At 56.6% G+C, this 21,780-nt stretch overlaps 5 protein-coding genes across 5 annotated transcripts; 2 read left to right on the forward strand and 3 right to left on the reverse strand.

The window, feature by feature from the left end:
- Nucleotides 1-3: 3 nt before the first annotated feature.
- BKCO1_2900058 (ste ste11 cdc15 protein kinase) lies at nt 4-5,374 on the forward strand (the record flags this gene model as incomplete). Its single annotated transcript, XM_020273818.1, has 7 exons — nt 4-261; nt 390-1,052; nt 1,121-2,479; nt 2,532-2,666; nt 2,726-3,004; nt 3,052-3,256; nt 3,309-5,374. The coding sequence occupies 7 exons, from the start codon at nt 4-6 to the stop codon at nt 5,372-5,374; spliced, it is 4,965 nt and encodes a 1,654-aa protein (XP_020129873.1).
- Nucleotides 5,375-7,292: 1,918 nt separating this feature from the next.
- Nucleotides 7,293-8,414, reverse strand: BKCO1_2900059 (usher syndrome type-1c protein-binding protein 1; the record flags this gene model as incomplete). Its single annotated transcript, XM_020273819.1, has 1 exon — nt 7,293-8,414. One exon carries the CDS (start codon nt 8,412-8,414, stop codon nt 7,293-7,295), a length of 1,122 nt encoding a protein of 373 aa, XP_020129872.1.
- Nucleotides 8,415-9,644: 1,230 nt separating this feature from the next.
- On the reverse strand, nt 9,645-12,424 carry BKCO1_2900060 (amino acid transporter; the record flags this gene model as incomplete). The annotated part of the gene is made up of 6 exons (XM_020273821.1): nt 9,645-9,842; nt 9,952-10,352; nt 10,495-10,654; nt 10,710-10,896; nt 10,958-11,173; nt 11,397-12,424. The coding sequence occupies 6 exons, from the start codon at nt 12,422-12,424 to the stop codon at nt 9,645-9,647; spliced, it is 2,190 nt and encodes a 729-aa protein (XP_020129807.1).
- Nucleotides 12,425-13,372: 948 nt separating this feature from the next.
- On the reverse strand, nt 13,373-15,892 carry BKCO1_2900061 (cell wall anchored protein; the record flags this gene model as incomplete). The annotated part of the gene is made up of 6 exons (XM_020273822.1): nt 13,373-14,411; nt 14,465-14,803; nt 14,855-14,982; nt 15,036-15,047; nt 15,105-15,643; nt 15,697-15,892. 6 exons carry the CDS (start codon nt 15,890-15,892, stop codon nt 13,373-13,375), a joined length of 2,253 nt encoding a protein of 750 aa, XP_020129808.1.
- Nucleotides 15,893-20,386: 4,494 nt separating this feature from the next.
- On the forward strand, nt 20,387-21,666 carry BKCO1_2900062 (negative regulator of dna transposition protein; the record flags this gene model as incomplete). The annotated part of the gene is made up of 3 exons (XM_020273823.1): nt 20,387-20,651; nt 20,715-20,925; nt 20,976-21,666. 3 exons carry the CDS (start codon nt 20,387-20,389, stop codon nt 21,664-21,666), a joined length of 1,167 nt encoding a protein of 388 aa, XP_020129809.1.
- Nucleotides 21,667-21,780: the final 114 nt, after the last annotated feature.

Here is a 21,780-nt window from a genome sequence, read left to right on the forward strand (position 1 = left end):
GCTATGGTCGCCCACATGTCGGCACACCACCACAGTGCCGACAAACATTCAAATGGCAGCCGTAGACCGCAGAGCCGTGCCGGCGCGCATGGCCAGAACACCCCAGGCTCGTCACTCCCGCAGCAGGTCAGAGGGACTCCAGGTTCAGCACACACCCGGGTAGCCAGATCCACAACGGCCGACCGAGAGAGGGAGAAGCCGCCGAGCAAAGATGGAGCCGCCCAACGTGCTGCGCAGGATGTTGCTGGGCTGAAAGACTATGTGAGGACCTCCTATTCTGTACTACACTGTTGAAGGAGCCCGGGCCGATAGAGGATTGGGCAAGACAGAAACAGCTATCGCCGCAAGTGGAAAAAGAAAAGTGCTGACTGAGATCTTCGGTGATTTAGCAACTCGGCGACTGCCTAGGAAAAGGCGCTTTCGGCTCAGTGTACCGTGCTCTGAACTGGGGTACAGGCGAGACAGTCGCGATCAAGCAGGTCAAGCTTGCGGACCTCCCCAAGAACGAGTTGCGAGTTATAATGCTCGAGATTGACCTGCTCAAGAACCTGAATCACCCCAACATTGTCAAATACCATGGCTTCGTCAAAGACACGCAATCGCTGTACATCATCCTGGAATACTGCGAGAACGGCTCCCTCCATTCGATCTGCAAAAACTTTGGAAAGTTTCCGGAGAACCTCGTTGCGATCTACATGTCTCAAGTACTGCACGGACTCCTATATCTGCACGACCAGGGTGTCATTCATCGAGATATCAAAGGCGCCAACATCCTCACCACCAAGGAAGGTCTGGTAAAGCTTGCAGATTTCGGTGTCGCTACCAAGACGGCTGGCCTGCACGACTCAAGCGTAGTGGGTACGCCGTACTGGATGGCACCAGAGGTCATCGAGCTGTCTGGCGCGACCACGGCATCAGACATATGGAGCTTAGGCTGCACGGTGATTGAGCTCTTAGATGGAAAACCTCCGTATCATAAACTGCAGCCAATGCCGGCGCTATTTCGGATTGTCAACGATGACCACCCACCGTTACCAGAGGCGGCCTCACCGGTAAGTGTCGCATCTCCACATTTCTTGGAAACATCCAGGCACACGACCCTAAGCTAACCAGAAAACAGGCCGTACGAGACTTCTTGATGCAATGCTTTCAGAAAGACCCTAATCTCAGAGTCTCTGCCAAAAAGCTCCTGAAGCATCCTTGGATTGTCAATGCTCGACGGGCAGACGAAGTCGTACCGACCAAGCCGACCAAGTATGACGAGGCTGTGAAGAGCGTGCAGGAGTGGAACGAGGCCCTGAAACTTCCAGCAAATGAAACACTTCGCCGAGCTTCAAGACCGATGTCTTCGAGCCCAGGTCCACCGAGAAGGGAACCGTCGTCGTCGATCACAACGCCCGTGCCTGGTCAAGGCGCGTTACGCGTTCAAAAGATGCGCCCCGCCCCGGAAGTCTTTGCTGCCGCTGAGGAGGATGACAATGATAACTGGGACGATGACTTCGCATCGTCCATCAGTGCCAGTGCCCTTCAATTGCCCCATTTGAGACCCCACGACAATTTCGCAGGCTTGTTGTCAAGTGAAAAGCTGAAGCAATACGCCACCGGGTTCGACACAGTGTCAGGGGATTCTAATACGGACAGCGTGTTTGGTGATTCCTTAACGCTGAACAGCCCGTCGCCCCTGGACCCTTTTGAGGGAATCGAGACAATTAGGCCTTCGTCGTCTAAGCAGGAGCCCGATAGCGGGAAAGGCAGCCGCACGAGCTCAGGAGCATCAGGAGGAGCCCAGGAGCCTAGGACACAGTTCTTCCGCGGGATGTCCAAGTCAGCAGCGGTCCCACCTATCAATCCCCGGATTTCTTCGTTCACCAAGCCAACAGCGGCCTTCAGAGAAAATTCTGTCGAGGACTACTCAGACCTTATCGCCCCCGATGACGCAGCTTTCCAAAAGAAATTGCAGTCACTTCAAGCACGCAACAACAAGGAATACACGCCTCGGCTGTTCCACCCCTCAGACCTTACGAACAAACCTCGCTCTGCTCAGAATGGAAAAAAGACTGGCAGTCTACCTCGAAATGCTTCAGGCAGCAGCTCTGAAGGCAAGAATCCTACAAAACGCCCGAACTTGCAGATAGGGATTGAAAAGTACGCGGAGCGCGAAGAGGAAGATTTCTCCGACGTATTTGGAAACGACGTTGTCGCGGCGCCGGCCCTGAAGCCGAAACACGAAAGTGATAGCGGCTCGGAGCGGGGAACACTTCGCATGATGAACTCTAAGCTATCCGAATCTTGGCTTGGCGATGAGGAGGATGAAGAAGACCCCTTTGCGCAGTTGGAAGAGGGATTCGATGAGATGGACCAAGAGACGAACGTGGCCCGAGATCGCCACGCACGGCTTTGCAGCCTTGTCGAAAACAGAGTCAGCTCGCTCAAGTCGACACAACCGGAAGATGTGCTTGATGATGTCTCGGATGAACTGGTACGTAATGCTACCACAACGACTCTGATAAGTGTACTGATCTGTCCTGCAGCTATCAATTCTCATGGAATCGCCTGAAATTAAGAACGTAATCATCAGTTCTCATGGAATGCTCCCGATCCTGGAGATTCTGGAGAACATGCGAAACCGCGAGATAATTTTAAATTTGCTAAAGATTGTGAATATCGTAAGTCGGCTTCAAACACCCGAGCTGATGTCATTCCACTCGCTAACGGTTTGACCTAGATTATCCTTGACAACGTGGAGATCCAAGAAAACCTCTGTTTCGTTGGAGGTATTCCTATCATCAGTCAGTTTGCTCACAAGAAATTTCCTTCGGAGATCCGCCAGGAAGCGGCAGCCTTCGTTCGGCAGATGTACCAGACTTCGACTCTTACGCTTCAAATGTTCATTGGCTGTGGAGGCCTGAATGTACTCGTGGAGTTTCTAGAAGAAGATTTGGAAGATGATCGTGACTTTGTCTTGATCGGCGTTAATGGCGTGTGGAGCGTCTTTAATCTTCAGGTGAGTAGTGAAGGAGACGCTTTCTCAGGACTTGCTAATGATTACAGGGTCCCACACCGAAGAATGACTTCTGTCGGATTTTTTCACGCAGTTCCGTGCTATACCCTCTCTCGCTCGTCCTTAGTAAAGTACTTGAAGAAGACGGCGAAGTTGCAGAGCTCCTCCAAGACCGCATTGTGGGGATCTTCATGCTATTTTCGCAAGCAGAGACGCATGTCAAAGAGCTAGTGGCGGATCGTATGGTCCTCAAAAGTAAGCAGCATGCGGGTATATTCCTGAAAGGAGGGTAGCTGACAAGTCATAGGGGTGCTTAAGGATCTGCAGCGCATGCGACCGGCTAATCAGATCACCATGCTCAAGTTCGTTAAGAACCTATCCATGCTCACCACTACCCATGAGGCTTTACAAAACTCGAACGCTATCGAAGTGCTCACGGATTTGCTCAAGTCAAGCATGAAGATGAAGCACTTCCGTGAGGTGTCCAATCAGATCCTGAACATCCTTTACAACCTTTGCAGGCTCAGCAAGCCGAGGCAGGAGGATGCCGCGCTCAATGGCGTTATTCCTCTCCTCCAGACCATTGTCAAAACAGAATGGCCTCTCAAAGAGTTCGCGCTGCCGATCTTGTGCGACATGGCCCACTCTGGAAAGGTTGGCCGAAAGGTCCTCTGGCAGAACAAGGGATTGCAGTTCTACATTTCTCTGCTCTCCGACAAATACTGGCAAGTAACTGCATTGGACGCTATCTTCATTTGGCTGCAGGAAGAAACTGCTCGAGTCGAGCAGGCTCTCTTGGGGCCATTCCCTGAGGCTATAATAGCCTGCTTCACAAACCAAGACTCATCCGTGGACGCGTTCGAAAACCTGCTCGAGCCGCTGCAAAAGCTTTTGCGCCTTTCGCCCCCAGTTGCTGCGCTTCTAGCACGTCGGGAGCTTTTCAGCCGCGTTGGCCAAAAACTCCATACAAAGAAGCCAGTGGTTCGCCTCAATCTTCTCCGTATAGTTCGCAGCATTTGCGACGCAAGCGAGGAGAATGGTGGCGGCGCGCCTCTTATCCAAGCACACGGACTTTGGGATGCCATCAAGCGTCTGGCTGAGTCCGATCCTGCGATTCTGGTCCGCGAAATGGCGAATGAACTCGTCAAGACGTGTGAGAACCAGACATTGTTGTCACCTACCTCTGCACGCCGGAGCGTCGAGTACCCTCGAACCCGTCCATCAAGCGCCAGGAGACAGAGCGTCACCTTCACGCCACTTGGGTTTCCGCCACCTGTTCCGCCACTGCCTAGCGGAATGTCATCTCATCTGCCGCCACCCACGCCGCCACACTCTGCCGTGGAACATCGACGCAAGAACAGCTTTTGGGAAAGCACCGGCGACAGCCCCAGGAGTACCTTGTTGCTTGGTGCAAGCAGGAGCTTCGACAATGGACTTCCGACGACGAGACCCAGTTCCTCACGGTCGAACTATTCACGGCCTCTTTCGCGTCAAGGAAGTGGTGAAAGCGCTTCGGCCATGTCTAACCGGCCAAAGACCAGGGATGGTAGCGGCGACAGCTCGGTGGCTGGTTTCCACAGACTGAAGTCGAGGGAGGGAAGTGGAGAAAGCTTCGCTCAGCACTACAGCCGCCCTCGAACTAGGGAAGGAAGCGGCAATTCCGATTATCGTCTCGAACGCTTGAACGGTCACAAGCGCGATTCTAGTGATCCATCGCAATCCCGCCCCCGTACGCGTGATGATTCAAGCAGCTCTACGTCGACAGCCGTTTCGACTTCTAGTCACTCGCGCGAACATACGCTCTCGAAACCAACTTCCTCTTCATCGATCTCAGCGAGTGATCCATCGTCCTTCTGGGCCGTCAGTGGGGAGGATGCTATGAGCACTCCGACCAACGACTCCTCTTGGTCAGATGGCCGCCGGGGAAGTGTGCAATCGAACAAATCGAGCCGTCTTCCTGTCAATGTCAGGCCAACCAGCAGGAGAGCAAACGTGAGCTTCAACGGCAACGCAAGCCCCAGCAGCACTCCGCGGCCGTTGCCAATGCACGCCCACTCACATTCGGGCAGCAATTCTGGCGAGAGAGAGAGAGAGAGCTTCGTGATTGGCACACCGCCCAGCCAGGTTTATGGAGGACCTGGCTCTGCAGGTTTCGGAGGACCTGGCTCCTCGGGGGTTCCGACGCCGCAGTCAGCGCACCATCCCAGCGTGACTGGCACTCCACACCACAAGCTAGCAATCCGAAGGCGTCGCCAGACTAGCTCGGGCTATGGGCGGAGGGGTTCCAGACAGGACGATATCTTGCGTGAAATTGGCCATGCGGGGATTCTTGCGCGGCGCGGGAGTAATCAGGATGATGTAGGGATCGAGTAGCAACTAACCCGCTCCGTTAGTGTCACTCAGCACCATCTGCAACATCCAAAGAAGCCTAAACAACCGAAAGACAAATACCACCCACCCCCTTCTAATCAACGCTACGACCGTTATGAGACGATTCCAATTCAGCAACAGCAGCAGCAGTCCAACCATCCTTACCCTCAACAACAGCGAAATGTGTCGAACTCCAGTTTACTGGCGCCAACATATAGCTCGGGGACGCTGCGGCGGCGGCACACGACGCCGTCGCCGTCGCCGTCGATGGAGACGGAGCTGTCGATGCGCGTGCAGGTGCGGCAGGCGGAGCTGGTACGGCGGAGAAGCGTGGGCGTGGGCCTGCGAATGGATATGCAGCCACTGCTGCGGCGGGTCGGCAGCATGCACGACCTTCGGCGCGCAGCAATGGTGCAGGAGGCGCTGGCGGAGCTCGACGCGCTGGTGGACGAGGCGGCGAACGGGCGGGCGAGCAGGATGACCCTGAGCCGGGTGGGAGAGTGGTCGTACTTTTGATCAAGAGTATGTGCCGTTCTTCTCTCTCTCGGTTCCGAGGCTTCGTTTTCTGATTCCCGGTTGTTACGTCGTGCTTTTGTCTGCTTGTTTGTTGGTTCGCGTCGATTTCTTTTTCTTTTTTGCCTCGTTTGCTTCCTTTGGGAGCAAGAAGGGAAGAAGGAAAAAAGGAAGAAAGAAAGGGAGATTCCTAGCAATCTCGACGAGGAGAGAGACGGAGAAGGTGCACCAGTGCCTGCCAGTACGCCATTTTCCTTGGGTCGATACGTGCGAGTGTGTTTTTCTTCTCCCCCGAGGACGATGCGTTTTGTTCTGCTTTCGACGACCAACCCCCCCATTTCGTTGCTTCCGTTTCGAACGTCGGTTGCGCAAGATGGATCATTCGCGCTGTTTTTACGCGTGCATCTGTATTGCTCTCGGCATACGTAGTGTTTGTTGTTTTCTTGCCGTTTCTCTTCAAGCTTTCGATGGTCTGTTGAGTGGTTTGGGTTTGGTTTTGGTTTTGAGGTTCGACATCGATTCTCTGCTTCCTCTTTTCCTTCCGGGTAGCATTGGTGCATGGTCATGGCTTAGGGTTCACACCTTTTTTCCCTTTCCGGATTTCCGTCCGAACGGCTTGCGGTTCCCTTATATCTCTCTTCTCCTTTTTTTTACTACTACTTTTTATTGTGCGAGCTTTTCTTGGGTTAGCATTGAATGGAGACGATCAGCCTGGTTCGATATGAGAGATGTGTTTTTTCTTTTTTGCTTCCTTTTCCCTTTATGTCAGATTCCCTTTCCGTTTTTCATTCCTCTTTACTTTCCTTACTCCAGTGCGGTTTTTACAATGCACGGTTGCTCTCGCCCTATGCTGCGTGGTGCGTTTTGAAGCTTGGCATTTCGCTGGGGTTACTGTTATGCATATCTTGGTTCTCCTCCAAGTCTTGTAGGAACGATTTATAGACTCGACATTTGACGGCAGTGGTCATGAATTTGCTTTATTGCAGGCTGTTGGGCAGACTAGTTGCGTAGCATGGATTGCGAGAGTGGATGAGAGAAACAATGAAATCTGTTGAGGTTTGGTGCAGAGACTTGATCAAACCGTGTCATGTGTTCGGTGACATTACTGGCCTCATTGCAAAAATGTATGGTTAGACTACTTCATTCCCTTTCCGTCGCCCTGCAGCGACCTATCTACCAGCATCTCTACTCGTGCTCGTCCGTCAAATGCAACACTATCTATACACGCACACGTCAAAACAATGCACATGATAATCCAGGCGCCAATGTATGTCCCGCTCAAATGAAGCCGATCCCGTATCCCCTTCCTTCCCAATGAAGGCGCCAATTACGAAACCCAAAAAAATATGCAATCGAAACAAAGACACCCAAAGACGACCGATCATCATCCCTTTTTACAGGCAGTCAGTCACGAATCGGTATCCGATTCGACTCGCTGCCGCTTTTTGGAATGGCGGATCGCAACGTTTTCCGTGGATCCTCCTGCACCACCCGCCGTCACCGCGCCGCTCCCACCGAGCCGTCTCTGGCGGCCACGTTCTGGAGTGGGGCTGGGACTCACATTCCGCGACGCGCCGAGCGTGCGCAGCGCCTCGAGCGACCTGGGATCCGCCACCGGAGCAGCAGCAACAGCAGCACCTCTGCTCCTCCCTTCCTCGGGGGCGGCTCTCGACCGCGGGCCCGTCCTAGTCAGCGTCTCTCCAGACAGCGACGCGTCGGGCGCCTCGATCTCCCTCCCCCTCGGCGTCGCCTGCTCGTTCGCGCGTCTTTCCTCCTCCCCTTCCTCCCTTTCCCCCACATCATCATCATCATCATCATCACCACCATCCCCGTCCTCGTCCCGCTCTCTCACCGCTCCCCTCAGCTTCCCAGCACTCACGACCCCCTCCCCCTCCCCCTCCCCTTTGCCCTTCGTCCCCTCCCCCGCCCCCAGCCCCATCAACGCCCTGCGCGCCCTCTCCGCCACCCCCTCCGCCCCCTTCCTCACCTTCGCCATCTCCCCCACCAACCCCTCCAACTCCGCCCTGACCCCCACACTCTCCCCCGCGAGCCGCCAATTCTCCGCCCGCAGCTCGAAGACGCTGTCCTCCAGCTCCGCCACACGACGATCGAGCCTCTTCTCCGTCGCCTCGAGCGCGTCGTTGCGGCGCTCCAGCCACGCCTTCTCCTCGCCGCGCTTCGCCACCGCGCCCTCGAGCCACGCGTTGCGCTCTTCCAGCCGCGCGACGCGCGATTCGAACTTGTCGCGCTGCGCGGCGAGCTTGGCCGTCAGTTTGGCGTGCTGGGCGGAGAGCTGCTCGGCGTGCGTGGCGCGTTGCGTCGAGAGGTCCGAGCGCAGGATCGCGAGCTCTTCTTCTAGGCGTCGCGCGTGCTCGACTTGCAGGCGGGGGCTGCGCGGGGGGTCGGGGTGGGGGGGTGGCTGCGGCGCGGCGACGGTGGTGGTTGCGGTGCCGTCTTGAGACGCCTGTGGGGGCGAAGGCGGCGGCGGCGGCTGCTCCTCGCGCAGGGCGGTGGCGAAGAGGCGGAACATGGTGGTCGTGTGCGCGCCCGTGTGGTGGTGGTGGTGGTGTGTGTGGGTGGCTGTCTCGGTGCGTTGCGATGCAGAGCCGGGTTGGGGGGCCAGTACGGTGGAGATTATGGCAGGGTTGACACGGAGAAATTGAGGAAGATGCGAAAGTTGTAGTTAAAAAAGGTCGAACAAGATTTTAAAGAAGTACAGTAGGCGAATGGAAGCGAGGTGAGACTGTCTCGGTCGAAACAAACACCGTATGCCTGGTTTGGTGTCAGAGGGATGGTCTGTAGTGAAGGGTTCTCTCGAGTGAGATGCAGAGTGACTGGGTGGACTTACGCAAACGGAAGGTGAGTTTTGTGATACGTTTCTAGAAGGAACGTTGGTGGTGAAGAAAGCCTGTGTTTACGTTGAGTGGTTCGTTGGCCGGCCAACCTGATACAGAAGGTGGGGCTCGGACACGGCGGTGCATCTCAGCCACACCAGGCAGCCACATGTCATGAGTGTGGAGGGCCACATTTGCCAGTCCGAGGCCAGTCAATCAACATGTCGTTTCACAAGTGATCGGGAAAGTAGCATCAGCAAGGTTCGCACTGGATTCTTCCATCCAGCCATCTAGTGCATTGGCACAATGTCTCGCCAACGCATCTAGCTGGTCATATACGTACAGGCAACCAATTCTTCAACGGCGTACACACACATATAGAGAGAGAGAGAGAGAACCAACTCACACCCACGCAGAACAGGCTGCTTCGTCTGACGATCATGCACACGGAATCTTTTTAGTTGAGGAGAACGGGGAAAACGAGAGAAAAGACGCAGAACAGGATAAAATAAAAAGAAAAGCCCAAACACCATCAGACCCACCCGCCCAACCGGATGATGCTCTCTTTCAATGCACAAACAAGATGCACGCAAAAGGCCAAAAGAAAGGGAAAAAAAATAAAACACAAGCAAACAAAAACAACCAAGAGACCACCTTTTGACGAGGATGATTCCGTCTTTCGAGGTAATATGCAAAAGAGGCTGCCGTCCCTGAGGGGTTCCATTTCCCTTCCGATCCCAAGTCAATCGACTGATACCACCCCCCTTCCTTCATTCCTTTCATGCTTTCTTTCAAGGAAAAGTTCATTACAAGCCCCCCGCCGCCATTCATTCTTTCCCAAACAGCTTCATTTTCTCTTTTCTTTTTGATTTCCATTTCCCTTTTCCATTCCTTTGGTTTCCCCAATCGTCGTTGATCGTTCCATTTTAGCCGCAGGTGGCCGGGTTTCCTTCGTTGCGCATCATCTTCGTGACGGCCAGCACCAAGCTGACGCCCAGGACGGAGCAGCCAAACGCCACGCAGACCATTGCGCAGATGCGTTCCGTGCGGGCAGACCGCTTCTTTGAGAGCTTGAGGAAACAGAGAGGCGGGAGGATGTAAGCGAGGGCACAAGCCGATGTTGCCTATCGTCCAGCTCTGTTAGCAATCAGGGGGGAGGAGGAGCAAGCGTGAAATTGGAGTAATATAAGGAGAGAGAGGGAGAGAGGGAGAGGGAGCTGGAGGACAACTTACTCCGACCAACTCGAAGACGACGCCCAGATCGCACGTCATCAAGCTCAAGCCCATTGCGCTGGTCACCAGCGTCGTGGTGAAGATGAGGTGCCTGCTCGCATCCCACGGCTCACCGGGGAAGTAGAAGTTCTCCATCACCTCACGGCAGACGAATGCCTCGAGTGGCAGTGTCGAAAGCATGTTGAGACCAAAGCAGAGACGGGCGACGTTGACCAGGACGTTGTTGGTCGGGAAGTTGTTGAGAACGTTCCCTTGCGTCTTGTCGCCAAAGGTCAAGTAACCGGAGAGCGCCATGAGCAGGCATGCGATCATCGATACCGTCGTGCTGAAGTGCGTCACTTTGGAAAAACGGTCGATTGTGGGCTTCTTGAGCGAGCCATAGATGAGGAGGGAGTTGTGGTCTGTTCGTAAGCAAAACAATTTTAGCATCTTTAATCCCGGCTCAAACGCAGTTTTGGGGGCAGGTTTGTGCTTACGGCAAACAAAGGCTGGATTTTCTGTTAGCAAAAGAGACGACTCATGTTTTGGGGTGGTCAGAGTTACCAAATGATATGACGCCCACCGCCTGGAAAACGCCGTCGTTGATGATTAAGCTTCCTCTAATCTGACCTTTCATGTCTTGAGGAACTCCGGGGCCCTGAGTGACGACCGCGACGAGAATAATGAGCATGCTAATAAGGGCCAATGTTGATGCTTTTGCCAACTGCTTTCGTCAGTTCCTCGCCACGTAACAACTGGCCGATGCCGCGAGAACTTACCTTGGAAATATCTCTATACAACGAAAGCGGGTAGGAGACGCCCAGAGTGAAGAAAACAATGACAGCTCGTCTATCTGTGAGCAGCCACAAGAACGGGGTATCGGGTAGCGAAGGGAACAGTGCTTCCATCACGTGCGGGATGGTGTCGCCCACGATAATACAAAACGCTATCATGCCGCCAAATGCACTACGACACCAATCCCAGTCAGCTTTCGCAATTCGTCTCCCTTCTCCGAGGGACTACTCACAAAGCCCATTGTGCAACGCTTATGGCTATCAGTCCGGTATTCCCAAAGCAATGTTGCACAGTTGCTTGAAACGAATTCGCTCCGCTGAGCTTCGAATTCACCACTATAAGACGGATCGTCCAATCGACAGTGGCGGTCAGGAGCACAAGAAGGACAATGCCAGTCAGCAAGCCCGCCTGTCTGAAAGCGTATGGTTGACCGATGATGCCAGCGCCACTGTTGAGAGAGAAAAGAACCACCATTAGCCCAGTCAAAACGTGAAAGCCCATTAAGAAAAAAAAAGGCGTGAGACGAATCCACATCCCCGAAATCTCCTCAAAAACCTCACCAACCCCGTCGTGAGGGGGAAAAAAAAAAAAGAGAGAACAAGAAAACAGCAAAAGGAACGAACGAGGGAAGGGGAAAACGGTCCAAAAAAAAGAAAAAAAGAAAAACGTACATGATACTGTTCGCCATATTCATGAACGCGCTCCTCAGCCCGCTCTTGGGCCTCGCGCTCTCCAACAGATCCTCCGGGCTGAACCCCACATCCGAATTGGCCACCGTCACGCTCGGCGCCTCGATGTCCGTCAGCAGCGGCAACCTTTGCTCCCTCCCCGCCGCCCCGTTGCCCCTCCTCCCCCTCCTTCCCCCTCCTCTCCTCCCCCGCCCCCCCGCCGCCCCGCTCGCCAAAAAATCCTCCTCCTCCGCCCACGCCCCGTCGCCACCCCCATCCCCCTCGCTGTCGCTGCTGCTATCGCCCCCCAGCGGCATGCGCGTCGCATACGGATGCTGCCGCGGGCCCATCCCTCCACCACCCGCAGCACCCGCACCTCCCGCACCTCCTCCACCCCCACCACCGACATTATGATACCTCGCCGGCCCCGTCCGGTTCGCGAACCCGCCGTTTTCCTGACTCCGCCTGATGTGTTCTTCCAACGGAATCAGCTCCGCCTCCTCGTCGAAGCGCACGCGGTTGGGCGTGCGCGGCGTGCCGTCGGGCCGCGGCTGCGCGAAGCTGGACTGGCGGCGCGGCGGCGGCCGGGGTTTGCTGCCATGGAGGGCGAGGGCGGGCGAGGGCGAAGGCGTGGCGGAGGGGGCGGGAGAGGCGGAGAGCGAGCGCGGGGCGGATGTGGGTGTGGGTGTGGGTGTGGGGCCGAGGCCGGGGAGGGTGAGGGTGGTGGTGGTGGTGAGGTTGCCGGGCGCGGGAGAGGGCGAGGGCGAGAGGGATTGTGGGGAGGAGGTGGTGGTGGTGTCGATGGTGCTGCCGTTGTTGATGATGGTGTTGTTGTTGCTGTTGCTGTTGCTGTTCGTGTCGTAGTAGTAGGGGCTCTGCGATGATGTGATGCCCAGGTCGTCGGTGTGGTGGTGGCGGTGAGCGAAGGATTGGTGGTGCTGCGGTTCGAGCTCGAGCTCGAGCTCCTGGTGGGCGGCGTTGCCCAGGAGTCCGAGGACCTCGTCGGCGTCGTTGGCGTCGGAGCGAGGCATTGGATGGGATTCGGCGGTCGTTTACCTCAGCATCTTTCTGCGGAAAGGGGGGAGGAAGAGCTCGGATGTTGCGAGGCGGGTAGTAGCTGTTTGCGCGCGAGGGTTGGAGCGTCGACGGCGGTCGGGGCGTTGGAGTGTGAGTAGATGGGCGAATGCGGACAGTGGATTTCGGTGTCGTGTCAGGGTGCTGGGGCCTGTCGGTCTGTCGTCAGCCAAAGAAGAGCCAGCGCCAGCCGCAGAGCAGCGCACCGCCGCGCCGCCGCTTCTGGACAGCTGGGCCACCGCTCGGGGGATCGGCGCCTTAGGGCTGTCCCTTATTTCTAAATTCGGCGCTCCGGTCATCGTGCCCCGAATCCGGCCGCGCAAACGAGCAGCACGTGTTGTCGCCAGAGCCGCGGCCTGAGGCTGCACTTTTCCTTGACGCGCGCGGCTGCCTGAGTTGTTGCGCAAGGCATGCAGTCGGTGTTATGTTATTATCCGCGCTGCTGCACGCCCGCAAACGGCACCTGCAAGCGACAGGCTCCAGCGCTGCATCAGACCGCGTGGCGCATGCCGCAGTGCATGTCAGCCAGCCCCGGGCGTGCGGTCCTAGGAAACGGTCACACGTGCGGCTAGACCAACGATTCTCTGACTTGTTGACAATTCTCCGTAGTGAGGCGTGCGGTGGCCACTGCGCAATCATTCGACCGGGTTTCCCATTAATTACTCCGCAAGGGGTGGTCCCTCGCATTTCGTGACGTACATCTGTCCCATAATTTCCTTCCAAGGTATCGAGCAGACCCAAACCAAGCTCGCTGTTCAAGAATAAAGATATGTACCATACCGACAATCAGATGCCGTTTGGCCCCAAGATTACTCCTCCATACAACGCCAAGCAGGACGTTTTATAGGAAAAAAAAAAAAGATCCAACATTAACACTCTACCAGAAAGAAAACCTGGCCCTTTTGCTAGTCATGTGCTTCTTCCCTGAACCTTCCTCGTACCGGTGGCTGCTGTCTTGCGCCTCCCGACGATCCAGACCCCGATACCGACCCGATGCTTTCGCTGATCCGTCCCACGAGCGGAGTGTCGCTTGCTTGTGTGCTCTGTGTGACGTTCCGACCAACATGCAACGGTTGAGGATAAAAGTGCGCCGGAGTGTTTGACGTTGTTGTAGGATATGCCGAACTAGGCTCCGACTCTCGCGAGTAGTCACTAGGAGTTCCCGTCATCCCGGGGCGGTGGCCCGTCGGAATTGCGAGTGCGGCATGCCCTGCTCTTGGTGAGGGTGAAGGCGGAGGCGGGAAATGCTCGTTGTGCAGTGAATGCTGCGCGGGGTCGTAAGGCTGGGCGTTGGGTGGCGGTGGTTGGAACATGTAGTTCGGCAGAGTGCCTGGTGGCCCGGCTGGGTACATGTATTGCGGAGCGCTGGGCGACACGGGCGGCTGCATGTAGCTTCCTGGATCTCCAGGAGGTCCGCCCGGTGCGTACGACGTTTGCGGCGAGACTGGGAATCCGGATTGTCCAAAGGTTGGTGAAGCTGTATTAGGTGAGATGCTGTGTTGAGTATAGACGGGGGAGAGGTTGTGGTCGGTCGGCGATCCAGGGCCCTTACGATATCTGTGGCTGTCCGATGCTGAAAGCTCGGAAACCACTCCACCCTCAAGATTGTGGCTATCGTCTGCCGCAAGCTCGACTGGATTCTCTTGCAGTGGTTGCTTCTCCTTCGCCGTATCCTTGCTCTTCTTTCTCCGTCGGAGACAGAACCACGCCAGTCCCAGGACCACAAGCAATCCACCAACGCCACCGACAACACCGCCAACGATGGCGCCCACATCCGAACCACCACCGCTATCATGGGACGAGGTGCTGTTACCGCCACTTGTAGCCGCCGAAACGTCTCTCGTAGCCGTGCGAGCTGCGTAGGTTGGGATTCTGGAGAAGTACACTGGTAGATCTCGGTTGTCCCAGCTCTCAGGGGCTTTGTTTGTGGCGCCTCCAGTCGAACTGCATGATGGTGATCAGTACCCTAGATATTGCCACTATGGATGGGAACATACCTTCCGCCGATCTTGGCAACGATTTCTGGTGGCACCAGGTATTCGGTGATGTTGGGATAAAACAAATCCCACATGGCATCTTCCGGGCCATTCTTTCCCAGGTTCAGGTTATGGGTGCCCCAGACATTTGGCGAGTCACATGCTTGATTTTGCGCAAACCAACCGCCGATGATGAGCATTTGCGCACTGTTGACAACGTTACACGATGAGATGCCGTGCGGGTTTCCAACTCCTGCCTCGGTGGGATACCACTTGATCCATTGGAAGGAAGGGATCGATAAGATGTAGACGTCGTCAAAGCCCGTCGTGTTTGTGATACCTTGGCCGCCATAAATGTAACTAAGCCAGCCAGTCAGCGTTGGTTTCACCCAAGGTATGCAAATAACCTACATATTGTAGGACGACTTATCCTGCGCCCAGGAAGCACCGCCACAGAATTTTCGTCTCATGTCAGGAACATCTCCAGTGGCCGTCTGCTTGTACCATTTTGTGGAAGCAATGTCGTAAACGTAAATGTTCTGCGAGTGACGTTAGAGCCCGTTTAAACCAAGCTGTCCCAGGAATAGCTTACACTCATCTCATCCTACACGATAACCATGTTAGTTCGTGGTCTTTGAACGGTGGATGTTGAATAACTTACCCCTAAAACGGTGCCATTATCAAAAGGATCAATGACGCCGCCGAAGTATATCAGGAGGCCTTTGTCAGAAGCTGGAAGATAGACCATGGTGCCTTCTCCTCGACCGGTGCTGTCAGGGCCAGTGTTGTTGGTCCAGGAGTCTTGAACAAAATCGTATATAATGAGATTGCTCGTGAGCATCGGATCAGCTCCCCATCCAGGAACGGTGTTGTTGTTGAGCCAACCTCCCAGGTAGTAACCGACCCCGGTTTCGTTTACTGTCACGCCTGCGCCATAGGATACTCTTTGGATCCCGGCTGCTGCGCTGATGTCGGTCTGGTTCCATTGATTCAGAAGGATGTCATAAGCCCAGGGAGTAAAGGCCTCAGGGGTGGCGCCATTATATTCGCCGCCGTAGAGGTAAAGGACCTTGTTCACTTCGTCGGACCACAAGACACCGCCGCTGAGGTCTGGCACATTTTGTGTCTTGTTAAGGTCATCATGGAGCTGCGGCATCCCAGAGGAGGCATCCTCAAGATCGTTGTAGAGGAACCAGGTATCTGCGGCAATAATCAGCACCGGGCGCACGCTTAAGCCCAAGGGCGATTCATACTCGTGTAGTTCAACGGATTCTGTGACATGGGATTCCACGTGAGCTGGCCGCCATCGATGTACAGCCTGTTGTCGACCACGGCGGTTTGGTGTCCCCAGCGGCGGCAAAAGTCGGTGATGGGGTCTTTGGCAGCATGGGCAGGCCGTAAGGCTGCAAGGGCAGCGGCGATCAGGTATGCTGAGAGAAGCGGAGCCATGGCGGCTCGGTGCGCTCGCTGCGCGCGCCTGGCAGCGTTGGTGTCGGATCACAAAACCACGAGACGGGGAGAGGGCTCTCAACAACACCACCAACAACAACAACAAGAACGAAGGTCTCTGGGCAGCGAAAGCCGGAGGGAAATGGGAAGCGGTCAACCAGAGCGGTGGAACAAGAGGGCCAAAGCTGAGAAATGTGGAAGCACAGGGCTGCCATCCAACGCAGATCAGCGACGGACGCCAGGGCCACCGACGGAATCGGCGGACTGGGGCTCGACTGGGGCTCGACTGGGGCAATCCTGCCATGCAGGACGGCGGGTCGGGCGGAGCTGATTCGCCTGGGGGGCGGAGGGTGGTACGACGGAACCAATGGCGGCAAGCAAGGCTGGCCAGCTGTGCGACGAGCAGCCAATGGCCGGGTGAGACCTGCCGGTACGCATCGGTGTCGCTGGCTCCGCATCTCCAGCGCAACGGCAAGGCCCCTGTCCTCGTTGGGACGAGTCGCCCGACGCGGGTGGCGCGTCTAGAACGGCGCTGCTTCATGGTGCTGACGGGGCGGCGGCGCAGGCTGTGACCAGCCGCCCACGCTGCGCCCGCATGTCAGCCGGAGACATGAGCTGCATCCCATGGCGCCGGCGGGAGCCAGGGAGATATAGCCAGCCCGCCTCCGGCTAATGGCGCGGCCTGGAGTGTGGAGAAGCTGCTCGCGGGCGACACAGCAATCTCTCTCGGGGAGCACGAGCGTGGAGTGAGCGGGCGAGACGGGCTCGTATGCGCCGCCATGCAGGCTCGCGATGATGAGGGGTGACGAGAGAGGGCGATGCACTAGGGACGTCAGACTTCCATGGCCGAGCTCGTTGGTTCCCGGCGGTGCAGCGCCCAGCGCCCCGCCAGACATCCCTGCCCGTCCGGCCATCACGTGCGGCGACCTGGCTTCCTTCCTCGTGTGCGCGGTGTGCAACTGGAAGTCCCGCGCGCTCCCAAGAAACTCCGCCGCGAGTCCGCGCGTGCGGATTACCTGCCTTGCGCCTGCGCCCGTGGGCCTGGCCGCTGCACATGTCAAGAGCACCCGTCTGCAGGCCGCCCGCTCCCTCAGCTCTGGCTCGGAGCTTTGCGTCTCAAGCAAGCAAGCAAGCCCGCCCCTGTGATTTGCAGGGTACCGCCATGGCTCTCAGCCTCCGTTTCGAGCTACCGCGAGCTTCTTTCCCGCCGATCGAGCTTGGCCACTCCCCGCTACCGGCCAAGCCGCGCCTGGCCTGGCTTCCATCGCGCGCGCAAAAGCCACTCGGAGCGCCCTCCCCCAAGCGCCATGTATAGGTACATGAGGCTGGGGCTAGCGGCGTGGAGCTGAGTGAACCGGTACCGTTATGCTTTTCCCCCTCTCAGCCGCCGCCGCCGTGGCTGCGTCCGCTTCTCGCAGTGAGACCGCTCGGCTCGTGGGTCGATCTCACAGGCTCAGGCACCGACGTGAGCGCCGTCACTGCACGGCCATGACTCCTGCATTGCTCTGCTCAATAATTCGCTTGCGTGCATGGCGAGGTTTCGCACAACGCATTCTCAGCGCGGAAAAGCATGTCGCCTGCCAAGCGGCCGGCAACACAGTTGACAGTCTAGGCGTCTAGTCCCCCTATAGCGCCGAACAGCTTCAGCGGCACGCCATCGCAGCTCGCACATGGGCTGCTGCCTTGGCTTCCGCCGCCAGCCAGCCAGCCAATGGGTAGATCGGATCCGGCGTCTGCCACAGCAGAAATTGCAGCGAGCATGCGGACGTCATGTCTGACTGCCGGGGCAGAAGCTCACGCGGCGGGCGAGGCGGGGGTTCCCTGGATGATATACCTGCATGCGCGGGCCTTGGGCGGCCGTGGCGACATCCGCGGAGCCGTGAGAACTGGAATTCGTCGCACAAAGTCATCAATTTAGGAGGTAAGGCGGTCCCAACTCCACGGTATACCAAAGCGGAAAATGGATGGCGGAAGTCTGGATTGGCTGAGAAGCCTATACGCGGGCCGCACGCACGGATCGCGCTTATGCTGTCTCGGCCTTCAGATTGGCTTTTGCATCTCCCTTTGGCGCAAACATGTCGGCTCCTGCGAGCGAATGTGCGGTCAGGACTCGTTCATTGCTGTCATTCCGGTGATTCCCACAAGCTTCTCATGTTGCCGAGCCGTCGACGTGAGCCTCCACCCCAGCCCTGCATCGTCGACCGCCGACAGGATGATCGACTGCCAATCGGCTCGTATGTGCGAAGGTGCAGGGTTCCGCGCATCCGGGCAAGGGGAAGATTCCGCCGGGGGGCCTCGTACCGGGGAGAAAGCAGGCTCTGCCCCCAGCTTATGGTCCTCGGTTTCGGGTGCGCACGTTGGCAGGCGTGTGTGTGGTGACAGCTGTTCGGGGTCGGGAAGCGGGGAAAAGAACTGCGCCAGCACGTGTCGCCGCCGGATCAGGGCTCTCTACCGCCCTGTGCCTATCTTTCCGCGCCTACTTTTCTCCGCACCTACTTCCCTATGCTCTCCTTTCGGCCCCCGTTTTTTCCAGCAATCATTTCATTAGCTCTGACCGTGCGCATCGTCGGTCATGTCAGTCTTTCTCAAGTGCTTACGCTGACTTGTCAGGCGCAGATTGTAAGCTGCCGCTAAGCCACTCACGTTACGAAGCAGCACTGCCGCCGTCTGCGGCGGCACACGCAAGTGCAATCGGGGCCATGTGGAAGGGAAGCCATCGCTTTGTACTCTCTTATCTCCGTCTCCGCGCACTATTACCCATGTACGAGTAATAGATACCATCTAGGTGCATATCGATCAATTGCCGTAATAGTCATGGCATCTCCGTATGCTTTACCCCTCCCATTCCTTCGGGATTCCGAATCTTTCCTGTTGGATCAAGGCAGAATGAAATTTTCGAAGCCAGTTAAAAAGCGCAAGGATCCGAATCTCAATATTCAAGATCCATGCCTTCTCCCCCAGCTCCATGGCCCAGCGGAACCATCTCGGTCCTTCCAGTTACCCCTTCCGTCACCTATCCCCCTTTCCTTCCCCTTCGTCGCCGTATGCTCCGTACCCAAGGCCCAATCCAGAGCCTGCGGTCGCGCACCTGGCGCACAGTTGGTGCTTACAGCTTTCAGTCGGGCGTCTAGCCTTTCTTCCGCCGAAAATGACTGCCGGCCTGCACTCGCAGCGACGCGCCTTAATGCCGTAAATATAGGGGCGGGTAGAGAAGATGCCGCGTCGGCTGTGGCTCTTCCTTACCCCGCTTCGCGAAAATGCGCAGCGGCTGGGCTCGTGAGGTTTTCGGAATCTCGACGACCGGTTGTTTCGTAGCGACGAGCAAAGGAGCAAGGGGTGTAGGGATTGCCTGGGTGGCTCGCGCGTGGCGTTGAAGTCAAAAAGGGAATTTGAGAACCTCTATGATCACAGATGACGGTGTGGATACTGGCAGCCCTTGGAAGGATGGGGCTACGGGAGCGTACTCACCCCTGCACTGGATGCAACTACATGATGGGAAAGTGCGAGCTCCCCAAGACTCCTAGGCCAAATGCCTCTAGTAGAGAAGACTACCTCATGGTTGGTACTACAATACCTTGTTCGCAACTAAAATTTCCGACAGCGCTCATATATTGAGTCTACGTCTGAGTTACACTGACATATTTGACCAGCTCACCAGTTGATGGGTAGTGTCTGAGCTGAAGTTAACTCTTGGTAGCGGGTTGGAAAACAAATGTGCGGGATAACAGCTCAGCAACCCAACGTTGAATTGAAAAATGGCGCACGTTTAGGGGGCACTCTGCTCGTCAATAAAGAAGTCAATAGGGCGCACATACTCCGGACTGTCAGGAACCTATGGGGAGATGAGCTCTCATCGGAGTCCGAGTCATACGTCATGGGCGATACACACCCTCTGGGCAGGTGGATCGCCGGGCCCTTCACCACTCTATCACCAGAGCGCATCTTTTTTTATAGATAGGGCGACTTCGTATATCGGCTCACTTTTACAAGACCCTCCAATGGCTTGAAGTTCGGATTCAACGATGGTGGATGGCACGCTGTGTAGGCAAACCCGTGTTGGGCCCGGTGGCACTGGATTGAAATAAGGGAACCTCGATATCTCAAATACGGAGGTGGCATAAAGGCGCTATCCTCACGGATCCAGAACATAGTCACTTCCCGCAATAGACCCCGCAGGATTGATTAGTGACCGGTCACCGGCACTGGCTTGAGCGTGGTGCGGAAAGGGTCACGAGAGGGCCTTGGGAGGAGGGCCCGCACGATGGGGTACCGCACCTACGGAGAAATTCTGCGCTGTGTGTCCTGGAAAGAGCTAGAAAAGGGTGGCTTCGCAAACATTCTATCTGGTTTCCGAATCGGGCTAGTGCGTGGAAGCAGCGTTGTTTTGGAAGGCACGACCTTCCCCGTCAGAATATCCCGCCTCCTCGACCCTCGCGCGTTACACCGCCTGGTCATCCCACTGCACTCACTGGCCTTGTCGGCGGGCTCTTCACAATGACTTACCCGGAACCCCGTCGCGCGGGCTCTCACGCCACTATGCCGGGCAAATCTACCAGCAACGCGGGTGCCGCTTCGGACGTCGACCGCGACCAGTTCGAGGCTTTCAGATATGAACTGGGCACCTCCAACCGTGAGACTGTGCTCGCTTCCTTCGATCGCCGGGACGACTACGCTCGCATGCGCTTCCCGCCTCGTACTCCGAACCCCGGCTCACACCAGGCTAACGTCCCTGCCGACCCTGTGCTCGCTGGATGGAAGAGTGGGTTCTCAATATCTTAGATCTGATCGTGTTTGGAGTCCTGGCTGATTGCGCTGACCCTAGACTTTCATCTCACCACCACTGACCGTGACCTGGATGCCGAGAAGCAGGACCATCTTCATGACGGCCAGCTCTTCCGCCTCAACCGTCAGGCGCGTGGAGAGGCCATACACCATCCTCCACCTGCGGTTCGTCGGAGCGAGCCGTCCCTTAACCCGTTACTAAACAATCCGGGCAACGCTGATCCCCTTGCTCTGGCTCGAGCTCTCCAATTGTAAGCACATACTTCCCCCCAACTTCAATAAATCTGACTCTCGGCTTCAGCAAGGGCTCCTACAAGGCTGGAAAGGGCCGCCCGCCGATCTCAAACCCCCATGCTAGCTCCGCTCCTCTCGGATCTGTCGGTCGTGGAGGTTACGCCGGTCGTGGCCGCGGCGGCTCCGTCCTGAGTAGCAATGGACGCAATGGGCCTACACAATCTGGAACCCTCAACCCACATGCAGATATTCATGCAGACCAGCGCTTGCCTGCCCGCAAGAAGAAGGCCTCCGTTGTTGGTGGTGGAATGAGCACCGTCCAGGCGCGTCCGATGCTTGGAGCTGCTTTTACGAACCGCCCTACCAACAATCTGCGTCCGCCGCCGGCTCAGATCAATCATGGCCGCAATGGCATCCCGAACCAGCAGCTGTCCAAGGGTGCCCATGTAGCTCCGATGATGGACCGCAGCAACAGCTCCAGGTCGACTGCATCCATGGCGAGCTCGACCGTGGGCAGCTCTTCTTCCGGCGCCCTCTTCGCTACGGGCCGCAGACATCCTGCTCCTGTAGGTAATCTCGCCACGCCTGAGGAGTTCATGGCAGCTGTTAAGAAGAACGGTCTTGCTGGGTCGAAATATGCACCGAAGCCCGAGGACAAGAAGAATCAGCAGGAAAAGACGGAGACGACCAAGCCCGCGGAACCAAAGATCAAATCTACTATGGGTGGAGGTCTCTCTGGATCGAGATTCGCTGCTTGAACGCGAGGCCACCCTAGCGGTTGCGGACGATATGGTTGACATGAGTAGATTTGCTCCCACCGACTGCCAAAAGGCCGGCTCAAAACACTACGAGGATCCTGCGTGCATAGTTCG

This window comes from Diplodia corticola (assembly GCF_001883845.1).
Source record: "Diplodia corticola strain CBS 112549 chromosome Unknown scaffold29, whole genome shotgun sequence".
In the NCBI taxonomy this organism is placed as follows: Eukaryota; Fungi; Ascomycota; class Dothideomycetes; order Botryosphaeriales; family Botryosphaeriaceae; genus Diplodia; species Diplodia corticola.